At 35.4% G+C, this 19,948-nt stretch overlaps 1 protein-coding gene across 3 annotated transcripts in view; it reads left to right on the plus strand.

Annotated features, from left to right (window-relative positions):
• Positions 1 to 4,976, plus strand: part of LOC145241344 (glutathione gamma-glutamylcysteinyltransferase-like) — a 54,738-nt gene extending 49,762 nt beyond the window's left edge. For all 3 annotated transcript variants that reach the window (XM_080104199.1, XM_080104197.1, XM_080104198.1), the window contains exon 5: positions 550 to 4,976. In XM_080104199.1, coding sequence (XP_079960325.1) covers positions 550 to 884 — 335 coding nt within the window. In that variant the 3' untranslated portion in view covers positions 885 to 4,976. The remainder of the gene's footprint in view (positions 1 to 549) is intronic.
• The last annotated feature ends 14,972 nt before the right edge of the window (positions 4,977 to 19,948 follow it).

Raw genomic sequence — 19,948 nt, forward strand, 5'->3', positions numbered from 1 at the left:
CGTTGTCCTCTCACAAATGCACACAGGTAATGACCCTCCACTTCTTTTAGAAGAAGGCAGTAATGATTGCTTAAAAGTGAACAAATACAATGCTTTTATTCTTGCCCGATTTTATTTCACTTATCACTCTGATATTTTTATTAGAAAAATATTTTTTAATATTTGTGGAACGATTGCTGGTTTGATTCTTCAGCAAACCTCTGTGATAGAATGACTTTTATTCTTGTAGTTTTTGTCTATTTACAAACCAGGGAAAATTAGATTCATGCCTTTCATTTGGGAGAGATTGTAAACCATTCTACTTTTATAATTCTTCAAGGTTAATTGAATAAAATCGCAAAAAAAAATTTCCTTAAATCATTGACTCATTCATAAAAATAAAGCAGGAAAAAATGGACTTCTGCCTTTCATTTCTAAATGATTGCAAACTTTTTTTATCATTTCCTTAAATCGTCAGAATTTACAAGATTTTCTGTAGATTTTTTAAAACTTTTAAAAAATTATTAAAACTTTTTTGTTTCTTTTTTCTTTTTTTGTTTCTTTCTACAGTTGAAAAACTGACCAAACCTCAAAATTCCATGTGTGTCAATTCTGAAATGTCGACTCAGCAGAATATCTGTGGCATCCCCATTGACAACAGATATATTTTCACGATGCTGCTTCTTAGCTGGCCATTTTGCTGTTCTGGCAGAATGGTGCCTTCTTCCCAGGAGCAGAACCAACCGACACCAATTGGCAAGGTGCTGCATGATCTTCTGAGTGAACAATTGCAGTCGGCCGTACAACCTTTGATTAATGAAGTGAACGGTTTGAATCGACAATTGTCAGTTGTGCTAAAAATTTGCCAAATCAATAAAGAGAATAAAAGTTGCTGTAAAAAATAGACATTTGACTGAAAATGAAATTTAAAAAACCTTATTACATATTTTTTTTTTTTTTTTTTACAAATATTTTTGTTCAGGATATAAAACCATTCTCTTCATTGTCATTAATACAATATAAATATACACATACAATTCTCTTAAATATATCAATTGATAATTGGGATAATTCAGACTGTTTTCATCCTGGATGTTATTGTCATGACATTTCGGCCGATGAAACCTCCGATCTTCTTAGGATGTGTCTTTTCAAACACAAGAATCTATATGGAATTTTAAATGGAACATTTTACTTAATTCATGTGAAGTAAATTGCCCTTGTTTCATCAACCATAACTGAGTAGAAACCTTAAGTAATTCTTAATTACATACTTGGTATTACCTGTACTGAAGATTGAATCTTTAATGTCCAGAAGACTGTCCATGGACCATGACGTAATGAATAAAGTGGTAAATAATAATCGGTTCTAAATGACAGTTTTCAGGAGGTTGAAGGTTTATTGTTCATGGTTTGTTTTTTGTCATTAATCTATTATGTAAAACGCAAAATGTGTGTTTGTATGTCCTTCAAAAAATTTCGACAGACACGCCAGAACATGACAAAATTGGTATCATTTTAAAGCTCAGTCTCTCGGGTAAAAAAGTATTGAAAAATTGGCCAAAAACATTAATTCCGTCACTCTCAACTGGGCAGTTTTCTACAAGGAGGATTCGTTTTTTTTTTCATTGACATTTTTTGTCTCCTTTCGATTGACTACCCTTAATTCCAACATTTGCAACTTCCGGTTTGGCGATGGATGTATCAGCTAAGACGTTAGTTTTTTTTTCACCTTCTTTTCCTCCTCCCTGTTACAAGTTCGAGCCTGCCTGCCTGCTATCACTTTTTTTTTAACACCTCTCTCTACCTGGGCTGCCTACTGTTGTTTTGATCCTCCCCTCCCCCACCTCTCCACACACGGACACCCCCACTACTACCACTTTTTTTTTCGGGCTACCTATTGTTGTTTTAATTCCCCCCCCCTTACACCACCTCTCCACACCCGGACAATGCCGGATAACCCCGCTAGTACAATATAAATATACACATACAATTCTACTAAATATTTCATCTGATAATTTGTATTATTTGGATAGCTGTTCTTATCATTGATGTTATTCTTAAAACATTTCAGCTGCTGCAACTTCTGATCTTTATTAAAATATCTTTTGTTAAACATAGAATCTGCACAGCAGAATTTTAAACAGAACACTTTATTTAACTCATGGAGGTATATTGCTCTCGTTCTGTCAGTCATGACTGAGTAGAAGCCTGAAGTACTTAATAATATTCTCAGTATCATCTGTACTGAAAATTGCACCTTTGATGTTCAGAAAACTGACCATTGATTGAGGCGCAACATATAAAGTGCTAAGTAATAAACAGTTCTAAGTGACAGTCTTCTGGAGTTTGAAAGTTCAATCCTTAGCCCAGGCGATATGAAGAATACAGTTAAAAATTCCTTAAAACTTCTATGCAGTAATGGCTGACCAAAAGTGAATTATCTATCTGCATGTATTAAATAAAGAATTGCATTCAAAATTTCATGCAGATTTCCAAGTTTTTTTTCTTTTTACAAAGGAGTTGACACTTATCAAGGCCCAGAGGCCATCTGAGGATAAGGGTTAATGAGTGTACAATGGTCAAAAGGGACATGTAGTAATCATTAGTAGTGGAAATTTGGTAAATTGGATTACTTAAGAGGATGGCTGATCAAGAATTTGTTTACATTGAACTTGAAGACAACTATATTGTAGTCAGCTGGAAAGCAGTAAAATGGAAGAGAGTTACAGTTGTGAAGGAAGAAGTTTTGTTCATGAAATCTATGTTTAGGTTTAAGCACAGATAAAGAGTGAGGGAAATTATTGACAGTGGTTTCAACTAGACTAGTGTTTTTTGTTGATTGTTTTTGTAGATTGGAGCTCAAACGAGCACTTGCCATGAAAATAAGAATAAAGCAGAGACAGACTCGCAAAATCTCTTCTGTGGGGAAAGAGGTTGCAGGGAAGAAAAAAGGACATCTCACACTAGGCTACAAAGTCTATTTTGAACTCTGTCAAGGCAGGATAAGCTGCTTTTAGCAGCTCCTGCCCAAATGTGGCAGCAGTACTCCATCCTTGGACGTACATGGCTCTTATATAGGCAGAGAATTGCATCAGCAGTGAGATATCTACTGGAGCTGTAGAGTGATTCCACCATTTTTCCACCTCAGATCAGGAGTAAAGATCAGACTTAGAAGATTGTCAAAGCATGGAGTTAGCCCTAGACAAGAGCCATTCATTTCAGTTGATGTCAGATGGGTATCAGTGTTGATGATGTAAAGATAGAAGCTTGGTTTTAGATGTATTAAAAGTAACCAGCCACCTCTTTACCCGTTACACCACGTGATCAAGATCAGAGAAGAGAGAATCAGAGAGAACTTGGTCATTTACGGCCTTTGCAGTGTTGCCATAGATGGTGGCGTCATCAGCATAAATGTCTCCAAATGATCTTAGGATGTGATTTGGGAGATCATTTACGTAAATCAGGAAGAAAGTTGGGCCTAGGATGAACCCGTGAGGGACTCCAGCGTTAATACTATGAGCTTCTGATTTCTGCCCATCAACCACTACTCTTATGAATCTATCCTTTGATATGTCAAGGGCAATTGCCCTAGAAAGAGGCCTCCGGCAAGAGATTCACTAATCCTATGCGATATAATTGTTAGCACATCTGCTGTAGATCTAGCAGAAAGGAAACCATATTGCATGTCACTGAGGAGGTTATTTTTACTGAGGTTCAACAAAATGCACCTGAAGTCGGCAAATACATTATAAGAAAAACATCCAAGATGAGAATAGTAGTCCGAATAATCATGCAAATCATTAATCCTCATCTAAAAAACTCAAACTCAGCATCATCATTATTATTTGTCATTTCTCTCTCTAACTATCTTCTCAATTCTATCCTTAAAATAAGGATTTTTTTTACACAGATTATATATTTACATTATTAATAAATCATAAAATCAAATCCTGTTAAATATTTCATTCGATAGTGCTCGAAATGCCATTTTAATTAAAATTTTTTTAAAATTTATATATTTATTTACTATTATTTTACCCCAAACAAGGCAGAGTGCCATTAGACTTAAGGGGCTATTATTTGGGAGCAAATCGACAGGGTTATTATGTAGGAAGTTGAACAGTGAGATGTCTGTTCACATTACATTTGAACTTCTGGATGTCAGTACAGCCAGGGAAGCAGGGACCCGGAAGGGAATTCTAGCAGTTCAGAAGAAGAAACTATTTGAATAGAAGGCTTTCTGATATCAAAGATCCTCTACAATGTAGGGGTGTGGTTTTGGTAGTTTGTTAGGTTAGTTGTGTGTTTATGTTGAGGGGATAGCTTGTTAGGTTAGTTGTGTGTTTATGTTGAGGGGATACAAGTGCTTGTAAAACAGACACAGTGACGCAACATTTTGGCAATTGAGCCAGGGTTTGGAGTTTGGTTGATAGCGGGGGATCTATTAGGTTGGAGACTTTCTTTTTTTTCAAAATTGTGTGTACAGTTTGTCTGCCTCTCTTTCTCTCTTCATTTTCTTGCAACATCCGTTGTCATAGTGATTGCAGCAGCTGTTTTTCTTTCACTCTGATAACCACAATAGAATTCTTTTTGCTGATGTTTATAGTCTTAATTATGGAAGAAATCAACAAATTCGATTTCAGGTTTAGTACTATTCTTCATTTAATTTTCTCTTTAAATTGATCTGTAGACGATTCTAAATTATTAAATAACACGGGTGTGGGAGAAGTGCTCTGAAAACACTTCTGCTTGTCTTGCAGAATTAAAAACCAAAGAGTAAAAAAGATTATATAGTTCTTAAAAAGAAATAAAAAATATTGCTGATAAAATGAAAGAACAATTTTAACAATTTAACTTAAAATTGCTCTCATCTTGTTGGATGTTTTAACAATAAATCAGAAAACTCTGGGGAATTTTGTTTGATTTATTCAATTTGAATTCATCACGTTGTGATTAAATAAAAAAAAAATCAATGATTTCCTATTTGAAAATGATATGATTTTGTGTTGTTTTTTTTTTTTTTGATTTAATATAAAAACTTTTTTTCCTTTGCCTAAGATTAACAATTTCAAATTTCCATTTTTATTATTTTTCAATTTCTATAATTTTAGAATTATGAATAAAGTAAAACGCCATCTTTGCTGTTTGTAAATGTCCAATGCTAACTCAGACAGAGTTGAAAGTTTTAAGAGCCAACTCCAAGATGAAGCAGCCCTATGGTATTATGTTCCACACATCTGACTTTCTTGGAAAGAAAATTTATTCATGGAAGTTTCATTTGGTTTTAGCTACACAGAGGAAGAAAAAAAAGCCCTTGGTAGTAGTTGCAGCTAGACGAGTTTTTATTGTGAATGTTTTTTGTTTTTACAGGAGGAAATAAGACAGTGGAGCACTTACGATGAAAATAATGAGTAGAGTAGAGAACGACTAGCAACGTGAGAAAGGGTCATTGGCCACTAGATTGTGAAGTCAATTTTCTTTTGTATTCTATCAATGCAAGAAAGAAAATCTAATTTATAAAACTCACTATGTCTGTCTGTCTCCATATTTTCAAACTTTATCTCCAAAACTAAAAGTCGCAAAGCGGCGCTAGGGGCCTCAAGTGATTGGATTTTTTAGCCGGTTAAAATAGTTTTTAAGGAGTCAAAAAATGAGTCAAAATTAAAAAAATCGTTAAACATTTTGTACATTCATTTTAGTTTATTTTAATCAGTTCATATGCGTGTCATGTTGGTACAGTGGTAACGTCACCGGCTTTGAATGCTACAGTTTTGTTTTCGGTTTTGATTCTAGCTGATGGCACCCAAATATTTTTTTTTACTTTCAAAATCATGACTCTATAACAATATATACGAAATCTGGACAAATTAAACTATCATATTTAAACATATTTTACGACCAGGCAAGGCTACCTCCCCCCCCCCCCCCCCGCCGCCTCCTTCAGCTAGTACATTATAAATCAATAGATGTTTATTAATGTGAAAAAATGGTGATGGTAAGCTTTTTAGTTGCTCTTCCTCCTCCTCCTCCTCCTCCTCCTCCTCCTCCTCCTCCTCCCTCTTTCACCTATTCTTTTTTCTTCTTAGTAACAGTAGCAACAGCAGCAGTAGTAGTAGTAGTAGTTTATACTCGTTTCTTGAGCTATTTTGGTACAGCAGCTGAGTGGGGGATTCATTATTGCTGAGGGGGATACAGTCAACAATTTGGAAGGGGTTTCATATAAAGTTCATTTTACAAGACAATGAAGATAAAAACACATTACCTTGCGGTTGATGACAAACGAAGGCAAAGGCTTACATAACAGAATGAAGACATTTATTTCCAGCTAGAGATGGGAATGATGGGAATTCGATGTCTGGCAGAATTACTGCATTGTCTTGTCTTCCTCTCTGCCCCACTTCCGAAAGGGCCTTAAACTAACTCACCTCAAACTGAACTCTGGCTCCTCCTCTCTAACTCTCTTCCCAAGTTTAGTCTGACTTAACTTTATATATTGATTCTATATTTCTTTAGGACGTCAGAATGTGGCCAAACATGTGAATGGGATTCACATGGACATTGCATATGCTTCCAACATGTGTTCTGACAACACAAAGAATATTCCTTAATTTCCATTGTCCCATTCTACCTGCTCTGACCTAAGGTATATCAATTTTTTTTATCTAGCTTTCACCACATAATCGGTAAAATTAAATTAAAATATCATATTTAAGTGTATTTTACAACCGGGCAAAGCCGGGCGCCCTTCTCCCCCACTAGTACATTATAAATCAATAGATGTTTATCAATGTGAAACAGTAGTGATGGTAAGCTTTGTAGTCTCCTCCTCCTCCTTTTCTTTTTTCTTCTTAGTAGCAACAGCAGCAGCAGCAGTAGTAGTAGTAGTAGTAGTAGTTTATACTTGATACTTAAGCTATGTTGGTACAGCAGCTTTTTATATCAATTTCTTTATCTAGCTTTCATCACATAATTGCTATGGGAACATAAATACCTTTGGAGTTGTAAGCCATTTTAGTTTCAGAAGAGAAGTGTGCTGGGCCCATAACCTTTAGAGTTTAGATTTATTAAGTAGACATCTTGCCATTTCAAAAAGGGTCTTTCAGTGGTCCCACATAGGTGTAGTGTATGAGGCACCGATTTCTTTTGTATAATACTGTTATATTTCAAAACTAAGCATATGGAAGCAAGAAAGTGACAAACGAGAAGGTTGAGTTTATACGTTTTATTTAAAGTTTAAACGATCGTGGAACGAACTGTTTCCTGTGTCAGGATAATCCGGCGGCAGCGTCGGAGTGTCGATAGGAATGCTAGTCGGGTGGTTATATGAACTCGGTGATGATCTAAGTTATTGCCAGGCTGAGGTGAGGGGCGGCGATAACAGGAACGTGACTTATATGTTCTGGCATCTGAAATATATGATGTGGCGGCGATGACGGGAATGTGGCTTAGCGTTCTGATGTCTGGGATACAGGTGCGGCGACGGTGGGATAGGAGTAAACCTAATAGCAGGTGTCGCTGTGGAGAGTTGGTGACAGTGACTCCTGCTATTTTTTTTTTTTTTATTATTCAATTTTCACCCCAAACAAGACACAGTGCCACTTTGAAGCAGGGGGGCTACTATTAGGGACTTAATTAGCGGGGTCATTATGAAGGGAGATGAGTAGAAAGATGTTTGTTAACATTACACTTGAACTTCTGCATATCATTGCAGTTGGGAAAGCAGAATCCCGGAAGGTTCCAAAGACCCGCAGTTCTGGGGAAGAAACTATTGGAGTAAAAGGCTTTCTTGCACCTAGGGATCTCTACTGTAAAGGGATGAGACTTAGTAGCTTGTCGGGTTTGTCGGGAGTAATTACGTCGGGAAGGTACAAGTGTTTGCAGTTCGTCAGAGCATTCACCATTAAAGTATTTGTAGAACAGGCAGAGAGATGCAACATCTCGTCGATGGGACAGAGGCTGAAGCCTAGATGACAGTTCAGGACCTATCAGGTTGGCGACTCTCTTTTGAACCCTGTCCAGAAGCGAGAGACAAGCAGCAGATGCACCAGCCCAGATGTGACAACAGTACTCCATACATGGGCGAATGGTTGCCTTATAGAGGTATAGGATACTGTCAGGCGTAAGTAGTTTTCTAGCACGGTAGAGGGAGTCAACCTTCCTTGCAGCAGCCTTGGCAATGCTCTCAATGTATCTATTCCAGTTCATATTCCCTGTAAACGTTAGGCCGAGGAGTTTAAAAGAAGTACTTTCAGGCAATGTGTTCTTGGCCATTGCTATTGGTGGTAGAGAAGGTTTCTTGTAGTTATTGAAGGAAACAAGCTTAGTCTTAGCAGCATTGAATGTGACCAACCATTTTTGTCCCCATTCCATTACGGATTGGAGGTCATCCTCTAGTGTTTCTGCCATTTCCTTGGATATGTGTTCATTTGTTTTCCCCTCATATCTGTTATAGAGAGTGGTGTCATCGGCAAATATACCCATCTCCGAAACAATTTTATCAGGGAGGTCATTTATGAATATCAGGAATAATAGAGGTCCAAGGATAGACCCCTGAGGTACTCTCGCATTTATGTCATATTGTTTGGATGTACGACCGTCGAGGACAACTTTGATTTTTCTATTACTTAAGAAGGATTTAATTACATTATAAATTCTTCCAGTGATTCCATATGATCTAATTTTCCTTAGAAGACCATCGTGCCATACCCTGTCAAAAGCCTTAGATATATCAAGGGCCACCGCTCTACCCTCCCCTGTTTTATCCAATGAACGGTATATACGTCCAGAAACTACAGTTAAGATATCTGCTGTTGAACGGGCTTGCCTGAATCTATATTGTTTGTCAGTCAGGAGTTTAGCAGCAGTTAGGTGCTGGACTAGGGCTTGATTAACTAAGGACTCAAATATTTTGGCGAAAAGCGGGAGGAGGCTAATGGGGCGATATTGGCGGGCAACCTCGCTGGCTGGTGAGCTGTGGTGATTTGGCGGCGGCAGTGGTGGAAGAGAGGTAGTCTTCAAGGCTTGCTATCCAGTATTATCAGTGAGATGGCGGCAGTGTGGCAACGGCGGTTGTGGTGCAATAATTTCCGTAGCTGGTGTCGCTGGCAAGGGGTTAACTGCTGCTGGCTGCTGACGGAGCAAAATTCATGGCTGACACGCAAGGGCCGATCTGCTCGCTTGTCAAAAAAGCTAACATTTTTATACTCACGATGCGGAAGTAGTAGTAGACAAAATATGTGTTTTATAGTTTATTTGTGTTTGTTTTTTGTGTTTTAATGTTTTGTAGGGAGTCGTCTGTTTGGTGTTTGTATATATCGATTTAAAGATAAGAAAGTTGTGAATGTGTTTGTTGTGGACCAGGATATAAATATCCTAACTCGCTACAAAAGAAAATAATGAAACGAATCGAAAGAAGGAAACAAAACTCAATTACTGGATAAAATAAACATGTCGTTTATTTCCTGTTGAAAAATGAATGTTTTAGGTGTAACACGTATTCATGTCCGCGCGTGGAAAACGGGGTGAGTAATGTAGTGGAAATGGGAATGACAGTCGAGCGTGTAGACAAAGAAAAAGATAGAGGGTTGACATCAGTAAAGCTGCGCGCACATGTTGGTATTTGTCCACGTGGAAATGTCTTCAGGCCCCTAGCTCTGGACGCAAACTTGTCTGGTTGATAGACCAAAGTAAAAGGAAAAAAAGAGCGAGAAAGTCAATCCAGTTCATGGAGAGAGAAAAAGAGAGAAAGAGAAAATCAATTCAGGCCATGGAGATAGAAAACGTGTAAGGGGTAGGTACTGTCTGTTGACTCTTTCCCCACGCATAGCAGAAGGTGGCGTGAGGTGCGCGTGCCCCGCAAGGGAGGCGGCTGGTCCGCCGACCACTCAGCTCGGAAGGTGAATCGGAAAAGGAAGGAAATAGCTTCTCTTGCTTTTATAGTTGTTTCCGGTGTTCTTTGTGCATGTGTGGATTTCCTTTAAAGGGGAAGTGACGTTGCCCATGTGTGCGTATATGTGAGTACATGTGTGTACGTTAGCGTGTGTGTATATGCACGTGAATGTGAGTATGTACGTGAACGTGAATGTATGTACGTGTGTGTATGTGCGCGCGTATGTTTGTGTGCGCGTATGTATATGACAAGAAATATGACTTGAGATGTGAACGCGTGTTTTTATGTGAGACTAGAAAGGGCTCGCATATGTTCTAGTAGGTGTTGTACTGTTGCAGTGTTTCGTGAAATAATTATTCGTGTTATATGCTGCCGGAGTTGCGTCTGCTGTGGTGTTTGTGTTTTGTATTTTGATTTTTCTTTTGATGTGCGGCTTCCTCTTGCGGTTTTCTTTGTTGAAGTGAGGTGCGAGTAATTCCGTTGATGTGTGTACATAAAAAAATGGACTTTGATGTTGTCGTGTGTGTTTAGTGTGCTCATTTACGTTGCATCGACGAACGGGCTTTGTCTTAACGTCGCCATTATTGTCACTGTCGATGCTCCTGCTGATTTCTGGTTTATTTATGTAAACATGGAGGAATATGCGATATAACAATACCATGGTTAATCAATAAAAGTTCAAAGTCTCTATTAGTAAATTCAGTTCCATTGTCAGAGTAAATACACTTTACTGCTCCGTAAGTGGCGATATCAGCTAAGTATTTCTGATTATTTTGCATTAGTAGCAGAGCATCAGATTTGTTCTTTAAGAAATAGACCATTATTAAACCGGAATAATCGTCCACAAAATTGAATGCATTCCTGAAGTTTTCCCTGTCTATCAGTTTCAGGGGAAGTTAGAGGATGTTAGGTGTCTTTTTGTCTGGCATCTTATTTTGGTACTTCGCCATTTTTCTTTATGTACAAAGTTTTTATAATTCCATTTTGTCAACCACTTTTGGTAACTTTTATGCCAAGTTTCAAAATCGTGGCAGAAATGGGGCCACACTTTTTAAATCATATAATCATCTATTTTCTTTCATATCGAATACGGTTCCATCTGGATACATCAATTTTTACATACTGGGGCTAAAGTTTATATCTGTGCTTTGTTTAATGGCAGCTTGCACAGAAGATGTATTTTGTTTAAACGTTGAAATTAAAAGAGCGTTTTCTAGAATGCAGTAACAAAATTCACTTTTAGTATTTCTTAGAAAGACTTTAGCATCACGTCTCTTCAAAAGTATATGATTTACTCAACTGCCGTCGATTAGCTCCACAAAGTGATTCTGTGGCTTAAAACTGGAATCAAAATCAAAATTCATGATTACTTATGCACCGGTTGTTATTGTTAGTTGGAGTGTCAAATGTACATAATAAAAATTCGATGTTTACTAGTGGAGCTTTCCACATTATGGATGGAGTCCTCTTCTTTGAAAAATTACAGCTTTTATTCGGAATAAAGATATAATTTGATTTTTTTTGTTTTTGGTGGGCACTTCTGAATTTCCTAATTTTTATCGATTCTTTATTTTTCTTTATCGTCTTTTCGTTTTCTTCATAACTCCTTAGTCCTACTATGAATTAACTAAAAGTCTTGAGTTTTTCTATCTAGGTTATCACGGTTATACATGGCTTAAAGTCGCCTGGCCATACTTTCAGATCCAAAGAAATCAGTAGGCTGTCACTTATTATTTTACCAGACATTTTTTTTAATGAATTTGCTGCTGTTTCAGCTTTTATAGCATAGTTTTTAATCGTCTCGACTTTCATACGTTTTAGAGACGCCAGTTTTGTATATAAAGAGATAACTTTGGGTTTTCCCTCTGATAAATAATTCTCTTTTAATATGTTCAATGCTTTGCAAACATCATCCAAGGTTTCTTGCATTATTAGAGATAGACTTCTGTCATTTAATCACTGTATCAATTCCACAAAAACAGTTGCATACTTTTAAATAAATTCTAGGTCGTTTGGATTTTCAGGTTGTGACTGTATGACTTTGTGTAGTTTTTGAATTTGTAATAATCTGAAAATCTCAATTGCCACAATTCGAATTTCAATTTCAATCTGTTGAAGTAAAGTGGCTCATTGGGTCCATAAACTTTTGAGTTATAAGCCATTTTAGTTTCAAAAACGAAAAAAAAAAATGTTGTTCCAAACAAAATGGCTGTATAAATTGAGTGAATATTTGAATTGTAAAAGCTTGCAGACAAAGATGAAGAACAGAGTTTCCAGTAAGTATCCAATCCAAAGAATCTTTAGATGAAGAGCAGAGTTTCTTCCCATATAAAGACTAGTTATGTGGAAGAACTGTAAAGAGATTCAATATATTTTATTAAGTGATTCCAATTTCTAAATGGTTGATAACAGAGCGTGGTTCCATCCGATTGGTTAGTTCTTATCATCTATTTTTATAAATATAATCTTTCACTTATTTGTAACGATACCTTCACAATTACACCAAAAATATTGCAACAATAAATTTTGTAGAAAAATATGTACTTAGTATATATAGTAATTACAGAGTGGAACGATAAATTTGTCGCCCTAAAGAAAACAACACTTCTACTTTATTTTAAAACTTATGTTGAAAAAATCAATTCAGGTAACTTGATTAAGTAGTAGAGCTTACATCTATTCAATGTAGTCGCCTTCAGCCTCAATCACCTCCTCGATATGGGTCCGGAACTGAAAGCATGCCTTTTCCACAAGCGCCAGTGGGAGCTCAGCGAATAATCGGCAGATGTTGTTGGAGGTCATGTTGGTGATGCTCTCAATGTATGACCAGCGGGGAGGAGGGGGACAGTGAGTGAAGGGTACAAAGTCATAGTATTCCTTCTGAAGTCAAGTCTGGGTTTTTTTGGACTTGTAGGTCGGCGCTACACCCAGGGTCTGCCAGTGGCAACCTGATTGCACCAGGGGATCACCACACTTCAGCACATTCAGGTACACTTTGGTGTTTGCTTTCAAACCAACTTCGAAGATGTAAGGTGGCATGGTATGACCCTTTCTTGAAGCCAAATTAAAGACCATAAAGGTGACCAGAAACTTCACTGAGCTGTGCCCTGAAGCGTTGAAGTGTCTGGATTTGCATTTTGAGGGTACTGGCAATGGTCCTGTTGTCAAAACTTGAATCATTAGAGAGCATGAGTTGTATAACGGCCCATCTTTGATCTTGTTTGTTAAACCTTGTGCCGCTTTCAGGCAGGATAGAAGACTTCTATCGCTCTTGGGATTTATACACAACTGGCCAACTAGTAGATGGTCTGCAACAAAAAAATATCGGTTTTAGCAAACGGAAATGGAATCATGTCGTCTTTTTTAGGGCGACAATTTTATCGTTCCACCCTGTATATTCATTTCTTGAGCAATGTTGGTACAGTATCTACGTATATCAATTTCTTAACCTAACTTCCACTATATAATAGCTAACGTCAAGATAAATGTTTGTGAAATTTTGTGGAAATATATATACTAAGTATATGCATGGGAGAGTAAGTAACTAGGATGAATGTGTTTATACATTTTTTAATCGGTAAAAACAACATAAAATGCATAAACAAAACCAATTTTGTTTGAACTAATGCATTTACGTCTATTTTTTTTGAGAATTATATAAAAAAGAGCCACTTAGTAAAAAATATTTATATAATGTTTTTATTTTATTTCTTTTTATTATGCTATGCTAGTTTATAAAATTTCTAAAATTTGCATCCAAGTTTCTAAAAAATCCTTTGATTTTACTTGAGATTTGAACTCAATATAGACTTTGTAAAATCTACTTAATAGACCTAATACACCTTAGTAAGGTGTATTAGTGTTAGGAAATAGGTCGAACATAAGAAAGAAATATGGTAAATTATATTATAGACACGTTTTACCGGAAGTGAGGGTCAGATGATCGGATCTACGTGTGAGTCACGTGATCAGGTAAGCTGGAATCAGTGAGTTTGGGTTTGGACGTAGAGAATAGCAGACGGCTTAACAGGTCGTTCCCTCCCCTTCACTTCTGGGGGGGGGGAGACGCTGACGTATGTGAAAATAAGAGCTATGCAAGCAAAGACATTCACTTTCCATTCTTCTGCGATTAACATCTGGAAGGTGAATAAAAATTATATAAAACCATTCATCGTCTTTGAGTGAATGAATATTCGTCCAAAACAGGTTTCCAGTCTCCCCTCCAAGAACGAGATGAATTCCAGGTGGACAAGATCAACAACGCATGAAGAAGGTATGTCCAAAATACATGTACGACACACACACACACACACACACACACACACACACACACACACACACACACACACACACACACACACACACACACACACACACACACACACACAAGCATATGAACAATTAGATATGAATATATCATCAAATAGACAGAACATTAGACGATCACACACACATACAACATTAGTTCTTCATTATAATAGCGAAATTCAAAAGCGAAATATTGAATTTCAAGTAAAAACAAGGGGATCCACTTAATTATCATATTGCTGTAATGAAAATATCGAATATTTACGAAAAGCAATAAGGTAAAACATCAAATATTAAAGAAAATAATTTTCAAAGAAATTTGCAAGTTTTGCTTACATAATAAACTGAATAGCGTGCATAGTAGCAGGGGAAGTAATTGATTTCTTAAAACTTAAAAAATAACTTAGGTCAATTTAAGAGAAATGGGTTATTTTCCTTGTGTTTACGTCACGTGTTACAACTAACCTGACAAACTCGTTTTTTCGTTGAATCATCGAAATACTTGTTTTATGTAATATTCAACTAACTGCAACATGTCAATTATTGTTTTTAGCTGAAATTGATATAAGTAGTTATTGTTTTTGTAATGTAAACTCAATTTTTCTATTGTCGGATTTCACTATTATAACGAAGAAGAACCGGTGTACTCTGCCTATTCTTTTTTTTTTTTTTTTTTTTTTTTTTGTCAGGTTATCACATGTCCAAATTTGACAAACTTGAAAAATGTCAAAACTTTTTAATAGTAAATAAAGGATTAAATGTAACCTGTTTCTTTTCTATCTCGTCCATTCGAACCACATCGTTAACAAAAGAAACTGAATTCTCAGTTCCTATCAGAATTGGCGACAATCTTTACAAATATATTTGTTGATAAAAAAAAGCTTTCATAATTTGAATACTGAGTTGTGTTTATCTGATTGTCGAATTGATTGAATCAAACATTTCACATCTATTGTCATCATCTTTTTGTTTGTAATTTCGTTTTATTAATAGAATTTCTATAAACCTGAATTCAACAATTTTGACTGGTTGATATTAGTAGTGAATTTGATTGGTGGATATTAGTTATGGGTTTGATTGGTGGATATTAACTGTGGATTTTTATTGATGGATATTAACTGTGGATTTTTTATTGATGGATATTAACTGTGAATTTAATTGATATTTTATCCCAAAATATGGCGATCTTTTATCTTTTTTTTCATTTCAAACAAGATCATTCAGATGAATACAGACATAGCGATGCATCTCAGAACAAAACTCTCAACCTCTGTAGGTGAGTACTAGCTGTGAATTTGAACTCTCATCCAATTAAAGTAAACCAGAAATTATGAATTTTCCTTTTCGCTATTTGATGGTTTTTGCCTCAAGATTCCTGCTTTTTCGTTGATGTCAAACTATTTTTACTTGCAGGAGGTAATTGTGTTATTTTTTACTTGGTGAAAAGAATCTTTAGATTAAAGAACGGAAAACAAAAGTTGAATAAACATGCCTTCTCAATTTTTTATAATAATTATTAATTGGTTGAATTAATACTGCATGTAGAGTCTTTTATTCCCTGACTGTAAAAACTAACACACTGCAAAATAAGCAGCCATTCAATCAAAATAAATCAGAAATTATTAAACATTGGTGCATGTTGACGTATGGAATCTTCATTATCTACCAGAGTTGTGGGGTCGGCAGGAATTATAAATTCAATTGTATTTTATCGTTTAGGACGCTGTTGCCAATTACTTTTTCTTTTTTATAATTTGATAATTTTTTTATGGTGAAAAGATTCTTCTCATTTTGTGTTGTTTTTTGATTCACATCATTAAGTTATCACTAGGGCTATGACAACAGCATATTCTTTTCATTGTTTTGACTCTCGAGTACATATACCACACGGTTAGACACAGTTAATCAACCGAAAACCACATCACTCTATATAAAAGCATATAAGGTATCAACGGATACACACTCGAGAGTCAAAACAATGAAAAGAATATGCTGTTGTCACAGCTCTAGTGATAACCATAACCATGTGATGGATGTGTGTCTATCCGTATTTCCGTCAAATCATCATCATCATCATCATCATCATCATCATCATCATCAATTTAATGTATTAGAGATCAAATAATAAATAATTCCTCAATTTCAGTTATGACGCATAATATAGGCATAAAATTCTACCTGAAAATTAAAATATTTCAGATCTGCATTAAATTCGGTAGACAGAGATTAGATACTAATTAAGAAAGATTCCTTGAATTTCTGTTTCTTCTTAAGACCCCTTAAGCTTAAGCCTTAAATTTTAGACACTTCCTAGAATCAAAATAGACATATAGTTTAGTAGCATTATATTGTTATTTGATTTTTTTTAAGGGAAGATATAAAAATGGTGCAAAACTGTTCTGTCTGAGAAATTTATTTTACCTGTCCCACGAAAGGTATTCTAGCTGTCATATCAAAGTGTTGCCCACTTCTTTCAATGTTTACTTGATTTGATCAGTAAATGTAACGTATGCCACTTTCATTATTATGGGATGTAATAATGAAGATAATTTCAACCTTTCTTACAACAACAGGTCAAAGGTCAACACTGGCATCATGTCGAACCTTGCGAAAACAGAATCGTTCTATTGTAAAATTCTTCCAGACGATTGCATTTCCTTCTGTTCCGAAGAAGGCAAACTCATATTTGCTGAAGCCTTGGCCACTGGTAACATTAATTGTTACTTTAAATTAGCTGCCCAGTTTGTCATACAGGATAGGCCCGACTTCTATGGTCTGTCAACGTTGGTGATGATCCTGGGATTGATCTGAATGGACCTTGGAGATGGTACAATTGAAAACATGCTCGACGGTTGCATTCCAATGAAGATCATTGAAAGGAAATGAATAAATCTGGAACAGTTTCTCTGCATTGCAGAATGTAATTCCCTTTCAATAACTTGCGTTCGTCCGGGACGAGACTCCGAAAACTCCTTACGACAGGTGATGTGTTCACTTTTTAAAAAATTGTATTTTATTATTTAGAATGTTTAAATGATGAAATATAGCCGCAAAGTTTATTCTTTGGTGACCCCCCCCAAAAAAAACTAGACACTTATTCTTAATACCCCTTAAGCTTAAGCTTTATATTTTAGAAATTTTCCTAGAATCGAAATGTTACTCATAGATTTTGATCAAAACTGGAATAAGTATTCTAAACAGATGACTACAAGTGATGTGTTCACTTTTTATTATTATAAATTCAATTGTATTTTATCGTTTAGAATGTTACAATGAGAAAATGTATCGACAAATTTTATCCTTTGTTAGAAAAAATTAAATTACTCAAAATCGTTTCAGCGCATATGGCTCCGAGTATACGTCTACTTGGATTAATAAAAATATGTAAAAAAAAGTTTTATGCTAAATTTCTCGAATTTATTTTTAATCCACCTTGATTACATATAAGGCCAGAGTTTTTCTTCAATCAACTAATAAAATAAGCTAACATTTACATTACATTTAGCATGTTTTAGCTCCTCCATCGTGCCTTGGGAATGCTAAACTCATTTCTCAACTCATGCAAACGCAGTCATATGCATACGCACTGTTAAAATTAAAACGAAACACTCACACACAATGCCTTAACGCTTTCACATTGTCGGCTGCTGATTGATAACAAATGTATAAACATATATTCATTTTAATACTCGTAACAATGAAAACAAATGAATATTAATTATTATTAATAACATTCAATCAAATGTAATTTGTATAATTGACTGAGGAATTGACTGAAGTTTTTGGTCTGCGGATAATTTACAGCCCTTAAATTATCAACTCAGACTTTTGGAATATCTCAGCTAATGAAGCCTCCTTGTTCTTCAACGAATCTCAAAATAAGGACAAATATTCTATGATTTTCTATGTATGTAAATGTGGTCTAAAATGCTACCAAAAGTAACATAAGTTTTTACAATTAAGTTTTTAAAAAAATAATTATTAGATCAGGGTTAAGGTTTTGAATGAAGCAAATTTCATTTTTTTTTTCATCATATTTTCACTTTTGGCAATGGTTTCAACCATTTGTTTGATTAAAAATTTGATATTATGCGTAAACGCTTACTTTCTTAAGTGGTCTTATGATTTTAACCAGGACTATATATATATATATATATATATATATATATATATATATATATATATATATATATATATAGTAAGTTAGAAAATATATATGGCAATTAAGCTACACAGAATATTCCGTGTTTTATCCACACTAGGATTCGTCAGTTAGTGTGGATGAAACGCAGAATATTCTGTGTAGCTTAATTGCCATATATATTTTTCTAACTTACTACTTAGCTCTGCCTATGTATTGAGCACTGTTGAAGTAAATACTTAGTTTATGCATAAAATTATACTTTCGTATATTAATTTATGTGATTAAATGAAGTGGTCACACACACACACACACACACACACACACACACACACACATTATTATTTACAATTATAATAAAATTTATGTACAGGGAAGAGGGAAGGGAAAAGGATAAAATAAAATGGATTAATGAATATTAAAAAAATTAAACTATCACGAATGGGGTATGATAATCCGCTTATAAATATGCGGGTGAAAAAAAAGAAAAAAGGGGGTGGGAATCATATCTAAAATATCTTTCTACAGTTCGCAAACCGTTTCTGCCTGCAAAGAGAGGGTTTGAGGCGTGCAATGGAGAAGAAAAAAAACAAAAAAACAGACGGAAAACAATTGCTGATAGTCTGTTTAAGTTTATTAATGAGAGGGACACATTTTTCCTCAACCCATGGCAACTTAAGATATACAGGACATTTTGAGGGGCCAAAGGTTACACATTTATTAAATTGATTGATTTTGAATTTGATACATTTATCAATTAAGAATTGTGGATAGTCATTATCGATTAGAATATATATATATATATATATATATATATATATATATATATATATATATATATATATAAACTAATGATTTTCTACTTAATATTTCGTCTGTATTTATCATATAACGTTTCACTTGTTCTCTCACACATAGGAGATAGGTTGTTGCTTTGTACCCCTAATAAAATAATTGGTAGTTTTTGAACATGGAGCCCGGAATGAATAAGAAACCTCTTTTAGAAACAAACAAAACAAAAAACAAAAACAGAAGCATTTATTTAAGCATCAGAAAGTGGGACAGTGTTGTAGTTGAAGAAAGAAGGAATAAAAACTGCTTTGGCTATGTTTGTTAGGCAGCCGTTCTCTGTGGAATCCCGAGTTGGCAGCAGTTGTCTTTTTTTTTTTTTACATGGAGGTCACCACTTATCAAGGCCCAGAAGCCACTCGGGGATAAGGGTTATTTTGTGTACAGTAATCAATGGGATAGTGTTGCAGTATTCATTAGTATTGGAAATTTGATAAAGTGTCATTACTTAAGGGGGCGGTTCATCAGGAATTTGTTTATGTTGGACTTGAAGACATCCATTTTGAAGTCAGGAGGGAAACAGGCAAGCGGTAGAGAGTTCCACAGGCGTGCAGTTCTAAGAAAGGAGTTTTGTTCATGGAATCTACGTTTTGATTTAGGCACAGATAAAAAGTGGGGAAAATTATTGACAGTGGTTTCAGCTAGACGGGTGTTTATCGTGAAATATTGGCGAGAGGGCACCAGAGATTGGAGCTCAGATGAGAACTTGCCATGAAAATAACGATAAAACAAAGATAGGCTCGCAACGTCTCTTCTGTGGAAGAGAGGTTGCAGGAAAG

This window comes from Euprymna scolopes, chromosome 20, assembly GCF_053919585.1.
Source record: "Euprymna scolopes isolate OS-2025 chromosome 20, ASM5391958v1, whole genome shotgun sequence".
Taxonomy (NCBI): Eukaryota; Metazoa; Mollusca; class Cephalopoda; order Sepiida; family Sepiolidae; genus Euprymna; species Euprymna scolopes.